At 40.9% G+C, this 20085-nt stretch overlaps 2 protein-coding genes and 1 long non-coding RNA gene across 9 annotated transcripts in view; 1 reads left to right on the forward strand and 2 right to left on the reverse strand.

Moving 5' to 3' along the window:
• The window catches only part of atp9b (ATPase phospholipid transporting 9B), a 33879-nt gene extending 28869 nt beyond the window's left edge, over window positions 1-5010 (reverse strand). For 3 of the 6 annotated variants that reach the window (XR_013131929.1, XM_077009833.1, XM_077009832.1), the window contains exons 1-2: window positions 4899-5010; window positions 1345-1518 (exon numbers count right to left, since the gene is read on the reverse strand). Coding sequence is in view for 5 of the 6 variants with exons in the window: in XM_077009833.1 (XP_076865948.1) it covers window positions 1345-1518; window positions 4899-4978 (254 nt within the window). In the remaining variant the exon portion in view is untranslated. Of the gene's footprint in view, window positions 1-1344; window positions 1519-3144; window positions 3259-4397; window positions 4741-4898 lie in introns of those variants that run through there. The other 3 variants (XM_077009834.1, XM_077009835.1, XM_077009836.1) reach the window with 3 other exon arrangements.
• Window positions 5011-6024: 1014 nt separating this feature from the next.
• sall3b (spalt-like transcription factor 3b) lies at window positions 6025-15920 on the reverse strand. The gene is made up of 4 exons (XM_077009837.1): window positions 15665-15920; window positions 9134-12082; window positions 8581-8927; window positions 6025-8391 (listed from the first exon to the last, which is right to left on the reverse strand). Exons 1-4 carry the CDS (start codon window positions 15744-15746, stop codon window positions 7996-7998), a joined length of 3774 nt encoding a protein of 1257 aa, XP_076865952.1. The 5' UTR covers window positions 15747-15920; the 3' UTR covers window positions 6025-7995.
• On the forward strand, window positions 15671-18741 carry LOC143517384 (uncharacterized). Of its 2 annotated transcripts, XR_013131930.1 has the most exons (4): window positions 15671-16075; window positions 16272-16288; window positions 18080-18204; window positions 18318-18741. It is a non-coding gene; the product is annotated as an uncharacterized LOC143517384 (long non-coding RNA). The 2 variants fall into 2 exon arrangements; XR_013131931.1 differs by lacking the exon at window positions 18080-18204 and having other exon boundaries at window positions 16013-16288.
• Window positions 18742-20085: the final 1344 nt, after the last annotated feature.

Below are 20085 nucleotides of genomic sequence, written 5' to 3' on the forward strand. Positions count from 1 at the left end.
TGAAGTCTGCCTCGTGTTCTCCGGCTCCTGGTAGGTGGGAGCCAGCCCACTGGATAGTGTACACAGTCATGCTGATTGGTTTGGCTAGCATTAAAATAAATTACATCGACTCTGAAAAAATACGATAATATTTGCGTTGGCCTATCTGCCCTCTGTCTGCGAGTGCCAGCGCCCTGATTCATAAGAGAGATTATTTGCTCAAATGAACGTTGTTCAAATAATTGGCCCGTTTAAATAAGCAGAATCACTCTGCTTGAATTATTTGTTCGTTTCATAATCCTTTGCCTAAGCACAGAAAATTACTGGAAAGCATCAAACTGGTGAGCTGTGCGAAATCCGATTTGTTCATTAGGTGGAGAAAAAAAATCTATGTGCAGCTTACGATGGAGATGCAGTACTGATAAGTAAGCTCAGTGTCACTTGAAGGCAAAATAAAAGTCTCCTTCAATTCTGTATTTTTTCATCATTTAGTAAAAACATAGAAAAGGAGTCACTGTCAGTAATTTAGTATTGTAAACAGGAGTGGATTACCAGGAGCTTTCACCCAAAACTCAGTCCCAGTCCAGGGGCCAGGAGCCTCGTCTGACTAATGGTGCTAAAGCAAAAACATGACCTTAGCTTAGTGTGTGTACTGCATGCACAGTTACTGATGCGTTATAGAGGTTCACCGCCAACCTTGCCATAGCACTCTCACATACACGCACAAGCACTCTCTCTCTCTCTCTCTCTCTCTCTCTCACATACACGCACAAGCACTCTCTCTCTCTCTCTCTCTCTCTCTCACATACACGCACAAGCACTCTCTCTCTCTCTCACATACACACACAAGCAATCTCTCTCTCTCTCACATACACGCACAAGCACTCTCTCTCTCTCACATACACGCACAAGCACTCTCTCTCTCTCTCACATACACACACAAGCACTCTCTCTCTCTCACACACATACACGCACAAGCACTCTCTCTCTCTCTCTCTCTCTCTCTCACACACACACACACACGCACGCACTCTCTCACACCCTTCCAATGTCTTTTTATAGGTTTAAAGGGGCAATGTGGTAAAATCCTTTTGCTCATTACAGCTATACATCAACATATATATCCACATTCCCACGTTCCGAAAAACACTAATCAAACCCTGTTCTACACCACGCTGCCTGCATATAAATGCAATGTCATACACACAAATTTCATTATCTGATTTATCCTACTAGATGATCATCAGCATCTCGTACAGACCCTATAACGTCTCCCTCTGCGAACCTCTCCCTGACCCATGCCGTGTTCTCACTCATTTCTTTGTCAGTCCAAGGCTGAAGGTTGATGCTAAGCTGAAGACTAACCTTCCACACAGGACCATCCAGCCTCCGCAGATGAACCAGCCCAGGCCCCTGCGTCTGTGGCCAACTCTGGCTCGGGGCAGCGTGTGGTAGTCGCTCTCCTCGTTCTCGAAGGCCTCCTCGGACATCATCAGGGGCATCTCATCGAGGTTGGAAACATCATCTTCGCTCTGGTACCTGCGAGGAGAGCGAGGCACACGAGTGAGGGCTGAAAGGAACCGGTGAGACGCTTGTGCTAAAACCGAAGACGCACATCTCAATTGACCTTTAAAAAGTAAGCACGGGCAAATAACTGAAGATCGATGGCTCGATTGCAACATTGGAGTTGTGCAAGATTATTTGTATCTAGCCTAATTTCACTCGGGAACTGTGAGAAGCGAATGCACCTTGAACCACAGTTAAACTGCTGACATGATGCTGACTTGATTACTGTTTGCATACAGTGTTAATACGGCTAAAGGAAGCCCTCACAAACCCAGGCCTGTGTTTCTAATCCTCAGCCACGAGAATACAAGTTGTCCTCATGACACGCCAACCCCAGAAGAAATACCTCAAAAGTGCGACCTCTGTGAAGTCCTGCATTTTACCTTTTGTACTACCTACAAAAATCGCTCATTACAAAACATCACTTGGATGAAAAAGGGAGAAGCAGGCAGACTAAAACACTCCACACCCAGCAGATGAAGAGAAACAAAGCAACGGGGAAAAAAGGAAAGAAAAAGAAGAGGTGGTAGAGTGTTAATTTGAGAGCACTTTGCGCACACTCGCACACATCTCCAGAGCCGTGCAGCAGAAAGCTATTGTGACACAAGCCCAAGTCTCCCGAGGATATCAGATTCCAGCCACACATCGGCCTACCGATTAGAGCCCTCCCTCCACTTAGGTCCTGTAGTCTTGCTCTCACTTAAAACAGAACAATTCATCATGACCATCAACTCAATTTAAATGACCACCATAGACAGCTTTTCTCACACACTACGCGGCACAAGAAGCCAGGATTTAAAAGGCGAAGGCACTACAGGTCAAACGGATTTGAATAGTTGTATAAAGATGCAAATTGCTTACCTAAAATAACATCGGCATAGGACAAGGAATCAACAACAAATCAAAGAACATTTGTGGCTTCAACTACCACTGTCCTAGGAACCATGCACAGGTGCTGTAGGGTTTATCCTTAAATCCAGACCTATACTTCAGTATTGTAAAACAATCATATTCAGTCTCAGACCTCCTTATGCTGTGATTTTATTCGATAGGTCACTGAAATACCAGTGTCAAGTCCTATGAAAAGGAAAGTTTAGTATTTAAGCAGATAAACTGCTTTCAAGTCACGAAACTGAAATGCAATTTTGTAACTCACACAAACATCACGTAGTTCTGGACCTTCCATTAATCACAACATTTTAGCCAAGATTAGAATTCCTTTCACCGTTTAGGCTATCTACCAAAAGACCAACGAATGCCTTCATCAAACCCACGCTTTTAAATCAATTTGATCAGTCAGCTTCTTACACCATCATTAGTACTTCTTTTCAGGCGACACAAGAGCACATAGCGATGTACTCTGTAGTTTCACTGCAACAAGCAGGACGCTCCACAGGCTCAAACAAGACACTGGCTTCACACTGCTCTCATGCTACCATGAATTGGGCTAGACTGCTGACTTTGGAGCCGTCTCTTTTGAAAAGCTTCTTTCTCGATATTGCAACCCATGCCCCCCTACTGCGATGGATTTGAAAGCATTCGTTGGTCTTTGCCAGATAAATGGTGAAAAAATCCCCAAATCTAAATTTTGCTCCATACCGGTAGCAGGGCTGCATGCCCCATGCTACCATGGCTTCAGAAGAGAGCTACGATGCACACCAGACATCAGGACGTTCCCGAAGATAACCTGCAGTCCCAGCCGTCTCCCTGCTTCTGAAGACAAAAATAAAGCATGCGGGAACAGTGGTAACCTATCTAGGCGTGGTGGCGCCTCTAGAATATCCTGGGAACAATGTTAAAGGACAATGCAAGCTAGCTAGCTAACTTTGCAGGGCAGTATGAAAACTGACATGAAATCAGGCAACTGGCCATGCTGTCGTTGGGTGAAAAAATAATTTGTTTCTCTCTCCCTATCAATTCAGAGTGATTCCAGACAACAGCAAGACTCTGTTAGGTCACACACACAAGATTGGGGGGGGGGTTAGCCATCTCCATCAAGCATGCTGAGCTGTTGCACGATAGTGCGTAAGCGGCAGCTTTAATAGAAGCCATGGCTGGTAATGTGTGTGTTTGACACTACACTGACAAAGGTTTACACAACAATACTTCCCAACACTAAGACTTGGTTATATGAATAAAATTCATATTAGCTAAGAAAAAAATACATGTGTATTGACATTCAGCCTTTTGTCATTTAGGAACAGACCTGTTTTGGGTGATGTCATTTGCAGCATCAAACATATCACAATGAAAAAATATTCATGCACAATGAAAGTTTATAAGTGTACAATGAAATACCGCTTCTGAATGCAGTCACCTAATAAATTAGAGTTGTCACAACTAATGTTTACAAATTCAAAATATAAGAACTTCAAAAGACAAAATGCAGATATCATTTCTTCACTTCTATGAGTGCGTCAATGACATTAACTTGTACAGAGGCTGAACAACCCACTACAATTGTCATAAATGTGACAGGCCCTGGTAGAGCAGACCGAGTAAAAGACTAATGATTAGACCACAAGTCTTAAAGCAAAAATCCCAACGTTGTGGGTACATAACTACATCATGCCTGCATCGTATGAACAACATGACCAGCATCAGTTACGTCAGATTCACTTGATGTAGACAGCTGGACTGCTAGCTAGAAGAAATCTAGCATCAGCTGCATCTTCAAGGTCTCAGGAACTTTTCATAGCAGATTCCACAAGGGACACAAGAAAAACGGAGGGCCAACCTGTGCTTCGTTTTGGTGCTACACAAAGTTCAACGGACAACACGATCTATTTTATTTCTTTACTGTTTTCTACAACACGAGATAAGGCCAGAGTAAGACGTCTGATCATTTGTACTGGTGCGTGACGGCCCGTTGAAGAGATCCAAACCCAAATGGCACCCTGAACAAAAGCGGACAGCCTGGGTGTCCTCGTCCAGGTCGTTACTCGTGTGAAGTGTAGCAGGCGACAGTGGCGATCACAACTCATGTGACACTAGGTTTGGTAGTTAGGTTAGCTAGCTAGCTGTTAATAACCGACAAAACACTTTAATCTTCGTCAAAAGCAATTAAATATACATATGTGCAATGTATTTATAATGTATTTAACGATACTGCACAGTATGAAACGTTATCGGTGCCATTCTGACAGCTGAAGTCGATGTAACCGGATACCAACTCAATCAAGTCAATGAAGCCAGCGACGACTATAGCTTAGCCAACTAGCAAGATACCACCCCGGAACACCAACAAATACACGCATCAGTGGATGTAAAGCAGCATTTAAATGTACTACAACTCAGAAATACACATTTAAAACGTGGTCTCCTGTCAATTAAAACGTCAACGTGGTTCTAACCTGACAGGTCTGCCAGCACTGTAATAAGCGGCTTTCTTAGGATTGTTTCGTACTGGATTCAGGGGAATGTGGTCAGCCATCTTGGCTGTGTACGGAATTACGTCACGAGAACCCAAGAGTAGTCAAGAGATGAAGTGATGTGGAAGCTGATTGTAAAATTGCTGACGTTACTCATCTGAAAGTGGATTAGCTAAGAAGAGAAAATTACATTAAAAATGATAGATTATTATATTTATATACATATATGTACATATACACATACATACATACATACATACACACACACACACATATATATATATATATATATATATATATATATATATATATATATATATATATATATATATATATATATATATATTCATTCATATATATATATATATATATATATATATATATATATATATATTATATGTGTATGTATGTGTGTGTGTGTGTGTGTATATATAAAAATGTGTGTATGTATGTATGTATGTATGTGTGAATGAATATATATATATATATATATATATATATATATGAATGAATATATGTATATACACAGGTGTGTGTGTGTGTGTGTGTGTGTGTGTGTGTGTGTGTGTGTGCACGGACGTAATTTTGGGGGGGGGGGGGGGGGGGGGGGGCGGGGGGAACATGTCCCCCCCACTTTTTCAAAAGCCGGCTTTGGTCCCCCCCAGTTTTTACGGTTAAAACCAAATATTTAAATAGCGACGAATCCATATCCCCCCCACTTTTGAAATCAAAATTACGTCCATGTGTGTGTGTGTTTATAAATATACACAAGTTGCCTCCAGATTTACTCTATCAAACATCTACAAGCATGATAATACCTCACTGAAAAGTTAACAGAGAGTTAACAGAGAAAAGATATCAATCGCTAAATCACTACATACACCTGGACATAAAAGATACTGTGATACAAGTTAACTTAATCTAACCTCTGGCATTTTATATAAAAGCACCTAACTGATTATAGCTGTGTGGTGGTTGTGTCAAACTGCTTGTGGCTTTAAAATAATCTTGGGCCACGTACCTTCTTTGTCAGGTAAAGCTGCATGAAGTAGCAATGCACACTCAATGTACAAATCAGTTTAAGAAAACACACTGTAAATCAGACATGTTTATTGAAGGAGGCAACATTATAGCAACCTAGATATAAATGCCAGTGCATTTGTAATTTGTGCCTCATCATGTAAAAATACTGTCAGTCCAGCAAAAGAACATTATGCTGCTTCTTCCTGATTCCATGTAAATATGCTGTAATATAAAAATAGTGTCTTGTTTCATGCAAAGGACACAGTAAATGTGGTTTTACTTTAACTGTACCTTTGTTTATGTTTATCGAGTTAAATCTAATTACAATGTAATCTAAAAGCACAAAATAGCACTATAATGGTAATCAGCACTATAATGGTAAACATCAAAACAACTGCGACGAGATGTATAAAGTAAAATGCAAAGTCTCTACAAATAATTCCAATTTCTTTCACCACATACTCTTAATTTTGTGTTATAGATATTTTGATAGAGCTTTCTCCCCAGGCACAGACAGGAAAATATGTTTACACATTTAAGATAACTCTAACATACATAGCTGTACAGTAGTCATGAAATAATTCCACGGTTTCTTTTTCCAACAGAGGAATTATGCTGTATGTTGTAGAGCACCAAAACTGTAAAGTTATTTACAGGGATTCCTGATTTGGATTTTAAGACAGAAACTATAGTTAATATACCATTTATCAGTGTTAATCTTCAAAGTGAACAGAAAAAGGCAGGCCACTATTACGAAATGTGTATTTTGCCAATAAGCAGTGCATTATGATTTATCATCTTTAATATTTTCAGAGACAAATTTTTTATTATGCCAGTTTGCCCTTAGTGGTTTTGCCTTATTTTAAAGAGCAATTCTGCATGAAAAGTAATAGGATCATATAAGATGATATCTTTGAACTTTATCTCTGTCCTAGCTTGCTAAATATACACTAAATGATTTTGAAACATTTTTTACTGCAATCTTTCGAGTGAATTTATTTTTTAAAGCAGTCCCATCAAATGTACGGTTCCTACTCCATGATTATAAACCAACATGACACTAAGTACTGTTTTAATACATTATCTGTCAACCCAACCTTCATCCAGACCAACGTCAGGTAAAAGTGCTCACTGTAAATCACTGCAAAGCCAGCACATTTTAAGTAATGGGTATCACCTTACAACCATTTTCTATCAAGAAAACTCACAATAAACCTGTTTTGATTTACTTTCACCCAAGGAATATGACACTTAAAAACAATTCACCTTTCATTTCACTTAATTTAATTCTGATTATTGAGTATTGTTTACTGTATTCCCTTTATGTTTTGAGATAGGGTTGTTTAACCATTTTGAATTTTTGAAAAGAAGGTTTTGAAAGAAACCTATGGCATAAGAAGAAATAATTTAAAAAGACAAAACAAAAACAATTAAAAAACAATATTTTTTTCCCTTAGTTATTATCAGTGATAGAAACTATTACTGACATTCCATGATGTCAGTCCTGTTTCAATGTTTGAATCTCAGTAGTAATTTTAGGTACCCTCTGTAAATGTATCTTATTGATAACATTGGCTAACATACAAGTGGAGTTCTAAATACATATATATCTACATATATAGTCATTGAACAGCATAAATGCCTTCTTTCACCTTTAGAACATGGCCAAAGCTTCATTGTAAAATCACAAAGTGTACCTTTAGCACGGGGGACATACTGAACACATTTGCTTTCAGTAGTAACTAGATCATTGATATACAATCAGAATACTTTTTTGATTTTCCTTCATATATAAAATGTACAACCTTTCTTAACGTGTGTTCAATACAAAGTTTAAACAGAGTTACAGATTGTTCATGAATTGCATTCTGGTACTGCTGGTAAAGTGTTCAGTTTTTACCTTGCCCAATCATAGTTTTTGTATCTTGTAACTGCTCACAAAAAGGAGCAAATAACTAACCAGACCACAAAGAAGAACAAAGGAAACTGGGCATCCTAAAATAATCCATTAATCATCCATTCAGATTAAGTTCTACATGTTTCCACTCCATTGCATTCAGTTTATTCTAATCTCTTTATTTTCATCTATCAGCATGGAAAAGTGTCGGCCAGTCCCAAGATCTACGTTTGTTTTCCCCAGCGTTGTGATTGGTGGGCTGTTGCCTGTGCTGGCCTTGTCCGCGGCTATGTTCATGGCTGGGAGCTGAGTCAATCCTCCATTCTGAATAACTGATATTTCATTGTTCTTCATGGCTAAGCCATTGCTAATGGCTGCTGCGTATCGACTCCAAAAGTTCTGGTCCACGTTCAAGGCCCGCGCCGCTAAGTCCTTCTGAAGCACTTCACTGAATTTGAGAGCCTCGCCACTCAGAAGCGCCAGCGGGTTTTCCACAGACAAACGTCTGCCTCTTCGTGCAGGTGTGTTATTCCACATGTGGGTGCCCATGTGCACCTGACGTTTAACAAGACAAGAAGCAACAAGGCTATGGTCAGTATACAGTATATCTTTATATAGTAAGAATATGTCGGTGTATGAACAGTTTATACATTTATATAACCTGTGTTTCAACATTTCTCTATCCCCTGCCCCTTGGAGAACAGTTTGCTTTATTCTCATTTTTGGCACAGCGCGTTTACGTACCTTAAGATTTCCCTTTGTCGTGAAAGCCCGGCCACAGACAGAGCAAGCGAAGGGTTTTTCACCGGTGTGCGTGCGCTCATGGATCTGCAGGGCACTCGCTGAGGAGAAGTTCTTCCCGCATACATTGCAGTTGTGTTGCTTCGGAGTTCGTCGAGGTGGCGGATTACCGAGCAGTGAAGTGACATCTGGGATGGATGCTTCAGAGGGTCTGGGTGAAGACTGAATGGATCCAAATGGGAAAAAAGGTCCTTCTTTCACTCCATATGATCTACTGTAGCCTTCCACTTCCATTTTAACAGAGGCCTGTATGTTGCTAGTATCCATATCAGAGGACCTCTGGCTTGCTCCTGGGAAAGCAGCAATAAATCTTAAATGTACACTATTTTAAATATCATCATCATCATCATGTATAAATTAAAGACTGCAATAAATAGCAACAAATTGTTTTAAGCTTGATGGTTGCTGGAAGTATAATCTCTTATTATATAAATATTATTTGAACAAATATGTATCATTGCACCGTACACTATTAAAAGAAATACTACTATCTTACCATGCTCCTTGATGAAATACTGTACATTAAAACTACTCTCTTTCTTAACTGAAGACTTGCTCATCTGATCAACAGCTCCATTCATAATATTTTGGATAGGAGATTCTGACATTTCACATTTAATTGTAGCCACCCTCTCTTGGGATTCTGAGGTTAAAAGCAAAGCCGGCACATTGCGATGGCACTCAGAGTGAATTTCAACTGGAGTGAGAGACCTATGAATGGAGATGGCTGACTCTGACATGAGAGGCCTCTCTAAGTCTTTTACAGAAGGCGAGGCATTAGTTGGGCGATCATTTTCAAAAAAGTCATTCATTGTTGACTTGTGTCCAGTAAAATGCCCAAGACTAACTGCTGAGTCACCGGCTAGTGTGTTCATTTCAGATACAACAGGGGGTACTGGTGAAATTGGTGATGAACTGTCTGAAAAAGAGTTAAATGGGTTTTCCCCATTTTCTGCAATATCCCCGTCTTCCTCTTCATAGGAAATGTCATCAAGGCTGTCATCCTCATAGCCGTTCGTGCTGTCAAAACTCTTCTCATCAAAAGTCCAGTCAGTGTCTTTTTCCAGGATGGTGTCTGATGGGAGAGTTTGGAGGTTATTTGGAATCTGGCCCCCCGTGTGCATACGAATGTGTTGCTGTAGCACAACCGCATTGGTAAACTTCTTCTGACAAATGGGGCAGGAATGCTGCACCTGAAGTGGGGGTTTCACCCGGTGGACACCACAATGCGTCTTCAAGTTCCCCTTTGTAGTGAAGGCACGGCCACACACCTTACATTTGAAGGGCCTCTCCCCAGTGTGGATGCGATAATGCATCTTCAGTGCGCTCTGACAGCTGAGCACACGATGGCAAATCACGCACTGATTGGGATCTGTCATCTTTTTGTCAATGTTCTCCACAAGCTGCTGAAGCTTCGATGTCTCTGATGTATGGAGAGAGTCTGGGATATCTCCGAATGGAAACCTGGATTTGGACTGGTCGGAGTTTAGAGGAGGAGTAGAGGATTTCAACACTGACGTGATCACATTAGTAGTCTCTGATGTATTCCTTGTTGTGTTGATTTCTGATATAGATTTGGGGGTTGTGTTGTAATTTACAGAAAGGTAATTTTCCGCTTGCCTGGTCAGAAGGTTTGATGCCTGGTGAAAATCCTCTACTTTTGAAACTGGTGTGGTCTCACCTCCCTTGCTTGACTGGAAGGGAACAGTCATCCTAAGTACGCCAACCTCACTGTCTGATTGAGCATATATATCTGGTTCAGGGCCTGGAGCCTTCGGAGATCCACTTTCATTTCTGGTTGGAGAAGTCCTTTTTGAAAATCTACCTGAGGCTACATTATTAAATGAATCTCTGAGGTTTTCCACATTGGTCACTGTAAGGGGCAACTGCCGGCCCACCATAGCGGGTAGTGTTGGTAGAACGGGTTTGCTGTCAAGCCATGTTGACCCTGCTTTCTCTGGAGGCAAAGACATTCCATAAGGGATTCCAGAACTGGTGGGAATATTATCGAGATATTCTGGCACTGGGTATGGGTTCATTTGAACATGAGGATATTTGTCCTTGTGCCTCTGGAAGTGAACTTTAAGGTTTCCCTTTGTGGAGAAACGGTTGCCACATATGTTACATTTAAAGGGTCTTTCACCTGTGTGAGAGCGCAGGTGGATCTGCAGGGCGCTGTCGCTGCCAAACACCTTGGCACAGAATCTGCATTTGTGCTTAAAGAATGGGTCTTCAGAACTGGGCTTGGTGTCAAATATGGAGACGCTAGACATTTTACCCTTGCGATGCTTCATCATAGCAGCTAGTGGGTCTAATGCATTAGTGGTAGCTGCAATGCTGGCAAGAGGATTGGGGAAGATAACCCCGCTAGGAGGGCTTTGAGGTAGTAGTGGCAGGTTGGGAGAAGGGGTTATTGACAGTGGACCAGGAGAGGTCAGAGGCTGAGTATGACTAGCATTGGAAAGAAGACCATTACAAGAAGGCATTTGTGAAGATGTCGCAGTGTATGTAGGCAGAGGAGGTTTTGGATTTGCTAAGGAAACAGGGGTACCGTCGGTACCTTTAGCGATTGGCTGTTCACCACTTGACTGCGAAGGTAGAAATGTTAGATCCTCAAGTACGGACGTGTGGGTCACAGCAGCCTGCTCATTCACAGTGGAAGGCATGACTCCAGATAATGGAAGTACAGGAGGAGGAGTCATGCCTTGCAAGTGGTATGTAGAAGAGGCAGAGGCCAATCCCTTGGAAGCTGGATTCAGGGCAGCTTGCGTAGGTTGTCGGTTCATCACAGCAACCTGACTGCGAATCTGCTCAATGAGTTGCAGCTGGTGGACCTGCTGCTGCTGTAAAGCCACCAGCTGCTCCAGAATCATGGGTATTGCCACCGTGCTCACCTTACCACCAGATCCATCACCTGGAATATTCTGGGAAAACTGGGCAACGGCCACCCTGGTACTATGGAGGATTTCTAAGGTTACATTTGTGCTAGGGATACCATAATTTGTGCTTAGAGAAGATAATGGCAAAGAGGTGGCACTCTCGACGGGACCTGCTGGAAGAGAGCTGATGGAAGGGTCTGATGTTTTATCCACAGGTGCATTACTTTCCATAGGTTCATCCGCTCCCAGTGCGTAATTCCCCTCAGGAACACTGATGTCTCCTTCACTCTTTCCTGCTAATTCAGACTCCAGCTCCATGCTTTCCTTCTCAGCCAGGTCACTCTGAGCACTTAATAGGGATTCCGCAGGAGACCCCTGAGGAGCAGGAAGTCCTTCATCCTCCTGCACGATCAGCACGGGGGGCTCCTCCGTACATGTTTTCCGGTGCTCCAGCAGCTCTGACCACTTGAAGAACTCGGCACAGCACCTTTGACAGACGTGAGTCTCCTCAGACCCACCCTGGCTCTCGCTGCCACTGCAGTAGTCTCCCCTTTTCCTCAAGTGCTCTGTTGAGGAGAACCACAGAGACAAAGGAGCATGAATGGAAATTCCTAAGGTGATGGATTCCTCGCAGCTTTCTCTGCTGAGCGAACACTACAGATAAACCTAATCAATTGTACCACTTGACCAATTACAGTGGCTCTCACTCGGCATTGTCATGTGCCCAAGACCCAGCTGATAATTTTCTGTGCACAATCCATCAAATTATGTGACTTATTTATTGAGGATCCTGAAGCTTAATGAAATTCCATAGGAGCTATTGATTTCCAATGTTTTCATACAATTCACAGCCATCTTGTAGGTCCAGAGCAAATTGAGTCTTTGATTGACTAATCAGAATCTCCATTGCCGTCAAACACTCTAATTTCCTGGATAATGTGAAGAACTAATTCTGAAATTCTCAGCATTGGTAAACCAGATATGAAATCTTCTGTACCTGAATTACAGAACCTTGACCTTATTGCTTTCATTTAAAAATAAACAAAGACATAAAATACATTCTAAATCATTTTAAATTATTTCATGTTTTGAAATACTTCCAACTGAGAAAAGAAATGTAAAGTTTGCATATCTTTTGAAAAATGTCATTACGCTTACACAGTGAGAGATAACACCTATTAGCCTCACATAAAGAAAGAGAGTAAAGAAAGCCACTTTCCAGATACAAAAGATGTAGGATAGGTTTGTGCAGATTTTGAAACCTGTAATATTTGGATTGATATTATATGACCCCAGTGCTACACAAATTCAATTTTAAAATGTTGAAATAGCTAAGCCATGAGGTCAATATAAAAATATTCCCGATGACAAAAGAAAGCATTGTATTTTTTACACGAGGCCACATCAACAAGAGCCTATGTAATGTGGTACTATAAATTATAATTTTCGAAAAAAAAATTTCCTGTATACAATTTATTTAATTCATTTACATTTTATTTATGTCACTCTGAGCCCTTAATATGTCACTCTGTGCACTTAATAGGGATACTGTAGGAGACCCCTGAGGAGCAATATTCATGCTATTGTTTGACTATTTCAATATGAAGTTAACTTTAGGTTTATTTTAAATCAAAATAACTTTCTTTTTATCTTTCTTTCAGATTATGTACTTCCCTTTCTCAACTTGGCACTACCAACCAAAAAACGAGAGAGAGAGAGAGAGAGAGAGAGAGAGAGAGAGAAAGAGAGAGAGAGAGAGAGAGAGAAAGAGAGATTTTCCAGCTTGTATTGTGATCCCTCTTCACTTTGCCCACACAGGGCAGTTACAGTGTGGGTCACTGGCTCATCTCATTCCATTAAGCGTGTGGGTGGTCCGGCATAACTCTTTACCACAGAAAGGTGAGACCAGACTTCAGACTGAAGAATGCACGAGTATCTCAAATGAAGCCCCATTAGCGATTGAAGCAAACCAACGCTCCAGTCATTCAGATTATAGTGGCAACATCCACTGTAGCCTAACAAACGAAAGATTTGCTCGCCTCACTGTTGTACTAAGTATTGTTAACTGTCTGGTGCGTACTATCAACACACAAATCAAGGGGAAAAACTTTCCTATGTGCATTCAAAACGTTAGCCTATCCGAGATGGGCAAACACACCCAGTCAACACCTACAAGAAATGTTGATCAGTAACGGCGCTTTAAAGATTTACCCATAGTCAAGGTTTGAAACGATGAATATGACGTCCAAAGCTTGACATGGATGACATCAAGCAAAGACGTCTTTGGAAAAGATGTCTAAATAAACGAAGTGTCAGAAAAGAAATCCGTCAGCATTAATGTATCACTAATTATATTTAAGTTTTCATAAATCCTAATTCTAAATCTAGAAAACTCTGCTGCTGATTAATTCTAACATGTTGGTGTACAATCTAAATGATAAAATGATAATAGACGACTGAGAAGCAGATTACTAAAGGCTCTCATCCTAGCATATTCCCGCTTAAAATATTTTAAAACGTGAACTTGAAAGGCGTGAACGTAAAGAGTGTACGCATTACCTTATTATTTATTTCAAAACTAGATGCACCGAAAAGCCTGTGTTCCCCTATTTTACTGTTTTGCGCCATAAGTATAAATATCGGAATGTGTTTTCAGGCTTGGCTGAGACAAGACAAGTGGCTTGTTGAACAAGGCCTGTTGTTGATGGCGCAACAGCAGAACAAAAGTCATTACCCTAATGAGCTTAGTGACTGTTACCCACGCATATTTTACTGAATCAAAGATGTTTCGAAATCTATGGATGCATCAAAATTTTCAGCAAACAATATAAAAAACGCTTTTCGAAAATATACGACTGAACTGCTTTTTGACTTACAAACTTACGAAACAGCAAAACAAGGCACGCATTTGAACAAAATATACCATAACCTAACCAGGGTAAATGTAATTGCCCACCAGATAGTCGCTTACAAACAACATTCATGATATTGTTTGACTATTTCGCTCGAAACATTACCAGTAAGACATAAAAAAGGCCATCGAACATTTAATTACACTCTCTAGGAGTATCAGGCCTGAGAATGGAGTGATTGCTTCTTTTGGGCTAATTAAAATCCACATGAAACTCAAACACAGAAAAGATGTTTTTCAACTAAACAGAGCAGTTTGTCGTGCTAAACATAGCTAATTTAATGTATAATTTCGCATACGGTTAACAAAACAGAAATGAACTCGGCTTATAACCAAACTTCAAAACAGTCTGAGCAATTTGTGACAGTCTAATCAGCCTAGCAGTGATAAAACTATTTTAAACGATCTATTATAAATATATATTGTTTAATTATTTCAAAATTCTTAGTTGCCCAAGACATTACCGTCAACATCAATAAAAACGAACAAGTCTATATAATTTCCATTAAACCGTTACAAATGCCAAATACAAATATTACAGCAAATTTGTTTTTATTCTTATTTTTATTATCAATATTAATATTATTGTTATTACATTTCACAAGAAACTGTGTCAAAACTTTGACTTTTGATTATTATTTTATTATTGTCATTATTATTATTAGATGAATATTTATAGTTCTTAGACGATTGGGTTTCGGACGAATTAGACAACACTCATACGAGGTCAGCACAAGCGAAAAGAAAATACATAGCTTAATTACACGCTGGTCAGTGACGGAAAAACAAATCCCGAAAGTTGGAAAAAGTTGTCTCGCAATAACTGTATTTAGGACATCAGCACGAATAATACATAAATAAGATGCAACAATTCTGTATTCGCACAATATTGCATACCGTCTCACTGTGAATGAATACTTTGTCATATTTTATATTTATCTTGATTTCTTTCTTGTCTGTATACAAGACTACGAATTCATATACTACTATTAAAAAGTTTTTTAGATAGAAAACTTTCTTCCTTGGTCTACAACTTACAACCTTGGTCTTACTTATTCAAGGTCTATGTCAACCCAAAAGAATGTCAGATAATTTGAACAAGAAAAAACGACCAAGAATCATTGCTACACACTTGCTATAACCTATAACCTATGCAAACTTGTTAGGGTTAACCGATCTGCACATATCAAAGGTTTTATCATCCCCACAATAACCATTGCACTCGGAGCGCGCGTACCGTTGTTTGGACTGTTCCTGGACCGTTCTCCTTCCTCGTCCGATCTGAGATGCTGAGGGTTAGCTTGCTTGCGTCGGGACATTCTGGTACGCTCCGCGTCGGCACGAGTATCTCTAGATACATCGGTAGTGGACGGATGCAATACGTACAGTGCCGGGTCAGTGAATATGGGATATTAGATGGTGTTAGCGTTGTGCGGTTTGCGCATGTCGGAGGTCTATCCCGTGAGTTCGCGGTGCCGTGCGCGCGCAGGGGGATTGGCTGCGTTCCAGCGGACACACTCAGGATATGGAAATGAGGGATGGACTGGTAATTAGCCGCTTCGCTTCCGCGCCCCTGCCTCCGCTCTCTGCCCGCGTACGACACCGCGGCAGCATACACGGGACCCAAACAAGTACCTCAGACGCCAAAGTAGTCCTCGTTTCATGTCACACAGAGCTTCTTCTTTCGTTTTAATTGTAACAGCACACAAAGTCTTTAAATACATTTATATTCCACGTAACTTCTCAACTCCTTTCAAAAAATTCCGTTCCATCTGTATTTGGAACTTTCTGTCGAATTTACACGAATATTAAGCTGACTAAAATTGAATTTGTTCCTGTTGCAGTTGAATCCACCTTTACGGTATGTAAAACGTAAATCTATTCTAATACTAGTGGGCTACAGCGCTAATGTTTGATGGACACTGGTCAAATGGCCTCTGACAGTTTGCTGGTCAGTAAAAGTAACCCACGTCGGCCATAGCGCTCATATCCACTTTCAAATACTCGTGTGGGGGGTTAGTGCGTACTTGACTGTCGCTTAAGGATTTTATACCCGGCTTTACTGTTTTCCGAAAGTGTCCTTAGACTTTAGTTCTATGGCGACAATGAATGTCAACACAGAAGAGTCTGACATGAGGGGATGTTCGCTGCCTTTTGTCCGTCTCTTTGTGCATAAAAGCGGGCAGGAGTCCCGGAGAGCTGCGCCGGGCTTCCTCTGTCCTCAGCCCATTGCGCAGGGCGACCTCTGGGATGGCTACACAAACCGTTAGACCCTTCTGTTACATTCTTTTATGGGTGCGTAAACTTGATCAGTTCATGTTCAGGAGTTGAATATACAGAATCGCACTTATCATAGGACGGACAACTACGAAGACTAAAAGCTTATACTTAAAACTTGAATAAAATAAAAATAAACCGCAGTGATAAACTGTTGTTACATGATCACACGAGATTAAAAAAATCTGTTGTGTCCCAAGATTCAAAAGACCGTAAATCAGAACCAAACCGTTTGGTTACAGCACACTTGCAACAATATGTAAGCCCATTGATCCGCGTCTGTGTTACTCTCCTGCCGCTGGGAGATAAGGGGAACCTTTGAAGCAATATAATTCTGTTTGACCTATCTGTACGGCCAAATGATGGATTGCCAGGATGAGTAAAGGACCGGCTTATATCGCACCACATTTCCAATGATGCATTATCGATTCCCTCTAACTAACTCTGCTCTCAAAAAATCACAAGTACCTTGTTTAACCATCGTTTTGGTTATTAAACACAGAAGAGCTTGGAATGATCTGTTTCCGCCTCCAAAATGGGACTCATAATCGGAGTTTGGGTTATCTGGAGAGATGCCCTTGAGAAGTTAAGAATGCTGCTATGGCTAAGAAATTACTCCCACCTATTTTGGTTTTTAAAATATTTTTTGTAATGTAACTATGTGAAAAGTTTAACAATGTCAATTCTGACAGAAAGTAAATGATAATGACTTTCCATCTTGCTACGTAGTTCACTTAGATGATATAATCATTATATTCTGTCTTGATTTGGACTGTTTTTTAAATGTTTATTAAAACCATTTATCATCCTAAGGATGAGTGGAGTAAATTATACAGGAAATAATATTTTCTGGGATGTCGACAGAGGTTTCTGTCAGGAGTCGAACATGGGATTCCTGTAAAGCTGTAACAGGTCATGTTTAAGTATTGCTTTGAACACTTTAAGGTAGAGTTAAGATAATCTTACAGTGCTTTGGGGAAATTAAATGGAGATCACTGAACACATGGTTTCTGCTACACATCAAGTGTAAGTGGTTTTGTTTGTAAAGTGTTATGTTCATGAACCACAGCGATTGATTTTAAATTTGTTCAGCAGTCAAAATCTAAGATAAGCTACTTCAGCTGGTAAATAGACCTTGGAACTTAACACACTTCAATGCTTCTCTTAAAACAAACATGAGTCTGAATGAATTAAACCCTTCAATGATTTAACATACATACCAAACCCTTGTTGATGTAACACACACACACACAACCAAACCTTTTTCCCTTACTATACATATCAAATCCTTTTGTGATTTTAGTATACATAACCAGAATGTGACACTAATGGTTCATGGGCAGATTGTGCACACCCTCATATCCACGTACTCCAGCCCGAAACAGGCTCTTGGGGTAACTACACAAGACGAGGGCTCAGACCAGGTGAAGCACAGTCCGATCAGCCCAGGAGATGGAGACAGCTGTGACACCGGGCTGCTTTATGTTCCGAGAGGCCGAGGTTATTTCTGATCGCTTTAATTTACCACCTCCACCACGGCTGCTCCCCTCACAGCCGGCTTTTATCTAACTCGCCGGGCCCCCATTGATTTCTCCTCTTTATCTTTAATGCAGGATAGGAACACAGAAGGCGGTGAGAGAGGCCAGGCTGAATGGATGCCCAGCCCGACATGGCCGCCTTTCTCCGGCTTATTGCCTCCTGTCCACCATGGTTTCACATGATGTCCACCGAGTCAGGGCGGCGTCCTGGCAATAAAGGCTGAGATTGACAACAAAGAGGAGGGAGTAAGGAAAAGAGATAGCCGCTCGATGGCTGAAGAGTGAGCTCAAACTAAATTATAAAGCAAATGGGAAACGGCCAAGCCCTGGCTCAAAATGAAACGTGCAGCATATGGAATAAGCAACTTTTTGCAGATGCGTGTGTGTGTGGAACTTCTTTCGACCGTTTATTTCCAGATAGCTTGTCAGTGAAATCATACACTACTTAATCTGCCATATGTGTGCTTACTTTACCTTGTAAATGAACCATAAAGCATGTTTGCCACAAGTTGCCATGGCAGTGAGCTTCTTTTTTTTTTTCATAAAAGAATTTGTGGATTTCAGGCACAAACAGGATATCATGTATTCCACCCAATCCCCATTAATAGGCAATCACAACAGAGATGTCGTAAAAACCAGTGGTTAAATGTGGCATGAGTGTGTTGACTGGAAGGTGGGTGAAAAAAGGTGGTTACAGAGATTACATACATTACATTTATGACCTGAAAAGCTCCAGTTCCAGATCTAGTTATTATCTTTTAGCTGAGCAGAAGGAAGGAGTAGTGGAAGGATGAATAAGACGTTAAATTATGGACAGATAAATTATAGGGAAAAGGTTGCTCTCTTCTTATACGTGGTATATCTATATGTAGTGTGATCTGAGGTAAAATTTCATGACGCGCAAAAACTACTACCTATTATAATCAAAAACAACTTGAGAATGCTGACAACTACCCCATGTCTCTAGATGACGAAAGAAGAAAGAAGCAAGTTTTGCTCTCACCGTTTTCCGTTGCCACCTAATGAGATACGACTCCCAGCGTGCTAGCCATAAGGTAGACCTCACTGACATCTCAGCGCCAATAAAGAAGCATACTTAATGATGGCTAACTTTCCAAATCCAGCATTAGATGCCCTGCTGGAGTCTTGTGACAAGATAAGAAGTTGGAAGTACTCTGCCCAGACGTACTGACACAGCCCCAGGACTGAGTTAGGATACCCATCCATCACCCATGTGCTAATAGACAGAGCTTCATGACACAGTAACAGGCATATTAAGAGGCAGAACCTCGTGCGAGCTGTCACAACCTTTTGAGCTATTTCCAAGCTGTTGCTGTTTTCACGAGCGAGTAAAAGTGACACTCGGTGACTGCTAACATCTGTCACACCACTGGACCACACTGATTTCCCTCCCTTTCTGGTCCGTCAGACAGAATCACGGCGTGTGTCACCACTGTTTACGCGTCACTGGCCTTAGATCACGGACGCCTGTGACTTTTACAGTTAGGACGTATTGGGCCGAGCCATTTGAAATAAACAGACACTGATGACCATATGTCTGGGCACGGTTTATGAGTCCACCTCCTCTAGGAAGCTCCTACTACCATGCTGTAAAGTCTAGGGATGAGGTCTTGTAAAATAAGAGGCACTAAATCAGAATACTCAAATGCCAGAGTTGGCACAGTAACTTGTAATTTGTTATGAACCTAAAAAGACTCAGAATTAATTGAAAAACCATTGTTTTAAAGGTTCAGGCTATAGTGGCTTAAAATGTACTATGGCAATATTAGCTCATAATTAACTAAACAAGTGCACTGGAGCCATGCATGCTCTACAGTGTGAC

The sequence above is a fragment of the Brachyhypopomus gauderio genome, chromosome 6 (genome assembly GCF_052324685.1).
Source record: "Brachyhypopomus gauderio isolate BG-103 chromosome 6, BGAUD_0.2, whole genome shotgun sequence".
Taxonomy (NCBI): domain Eukaryota; kingdom Metazoa; phylum Chordata; class Actinopteri; order Gymnotiformes; family Hypopomidae; genus Brachyhypopomus; species Brachyhypopomus gauderio.

Excerpts from the sequence above, each read along its gene's own strand:
- sall3b (XM_077009837.1), bottom strand. The coding sequence starts at position 15,746 with ATGTCCCGACGCAAGCAAGCTAACCCTCAGCATCTCAGATCGGACGAG. Across the intron at positions 12,083-15,664 it reads CAGGAACAGTCCAAACAACG|AGCACTTGAGGAAAAGGGGA; the intron begins GTACGCGCGCTC and ends TCTCCTCAACAG. Across the intron at positions 8,392-8,580 it reads CGACAAAGGGAAATCTTAAG|GTGCACATGGGCACCCACAT; the intron begins GTACGTAAACGC and ends GTTAAACGTCAG.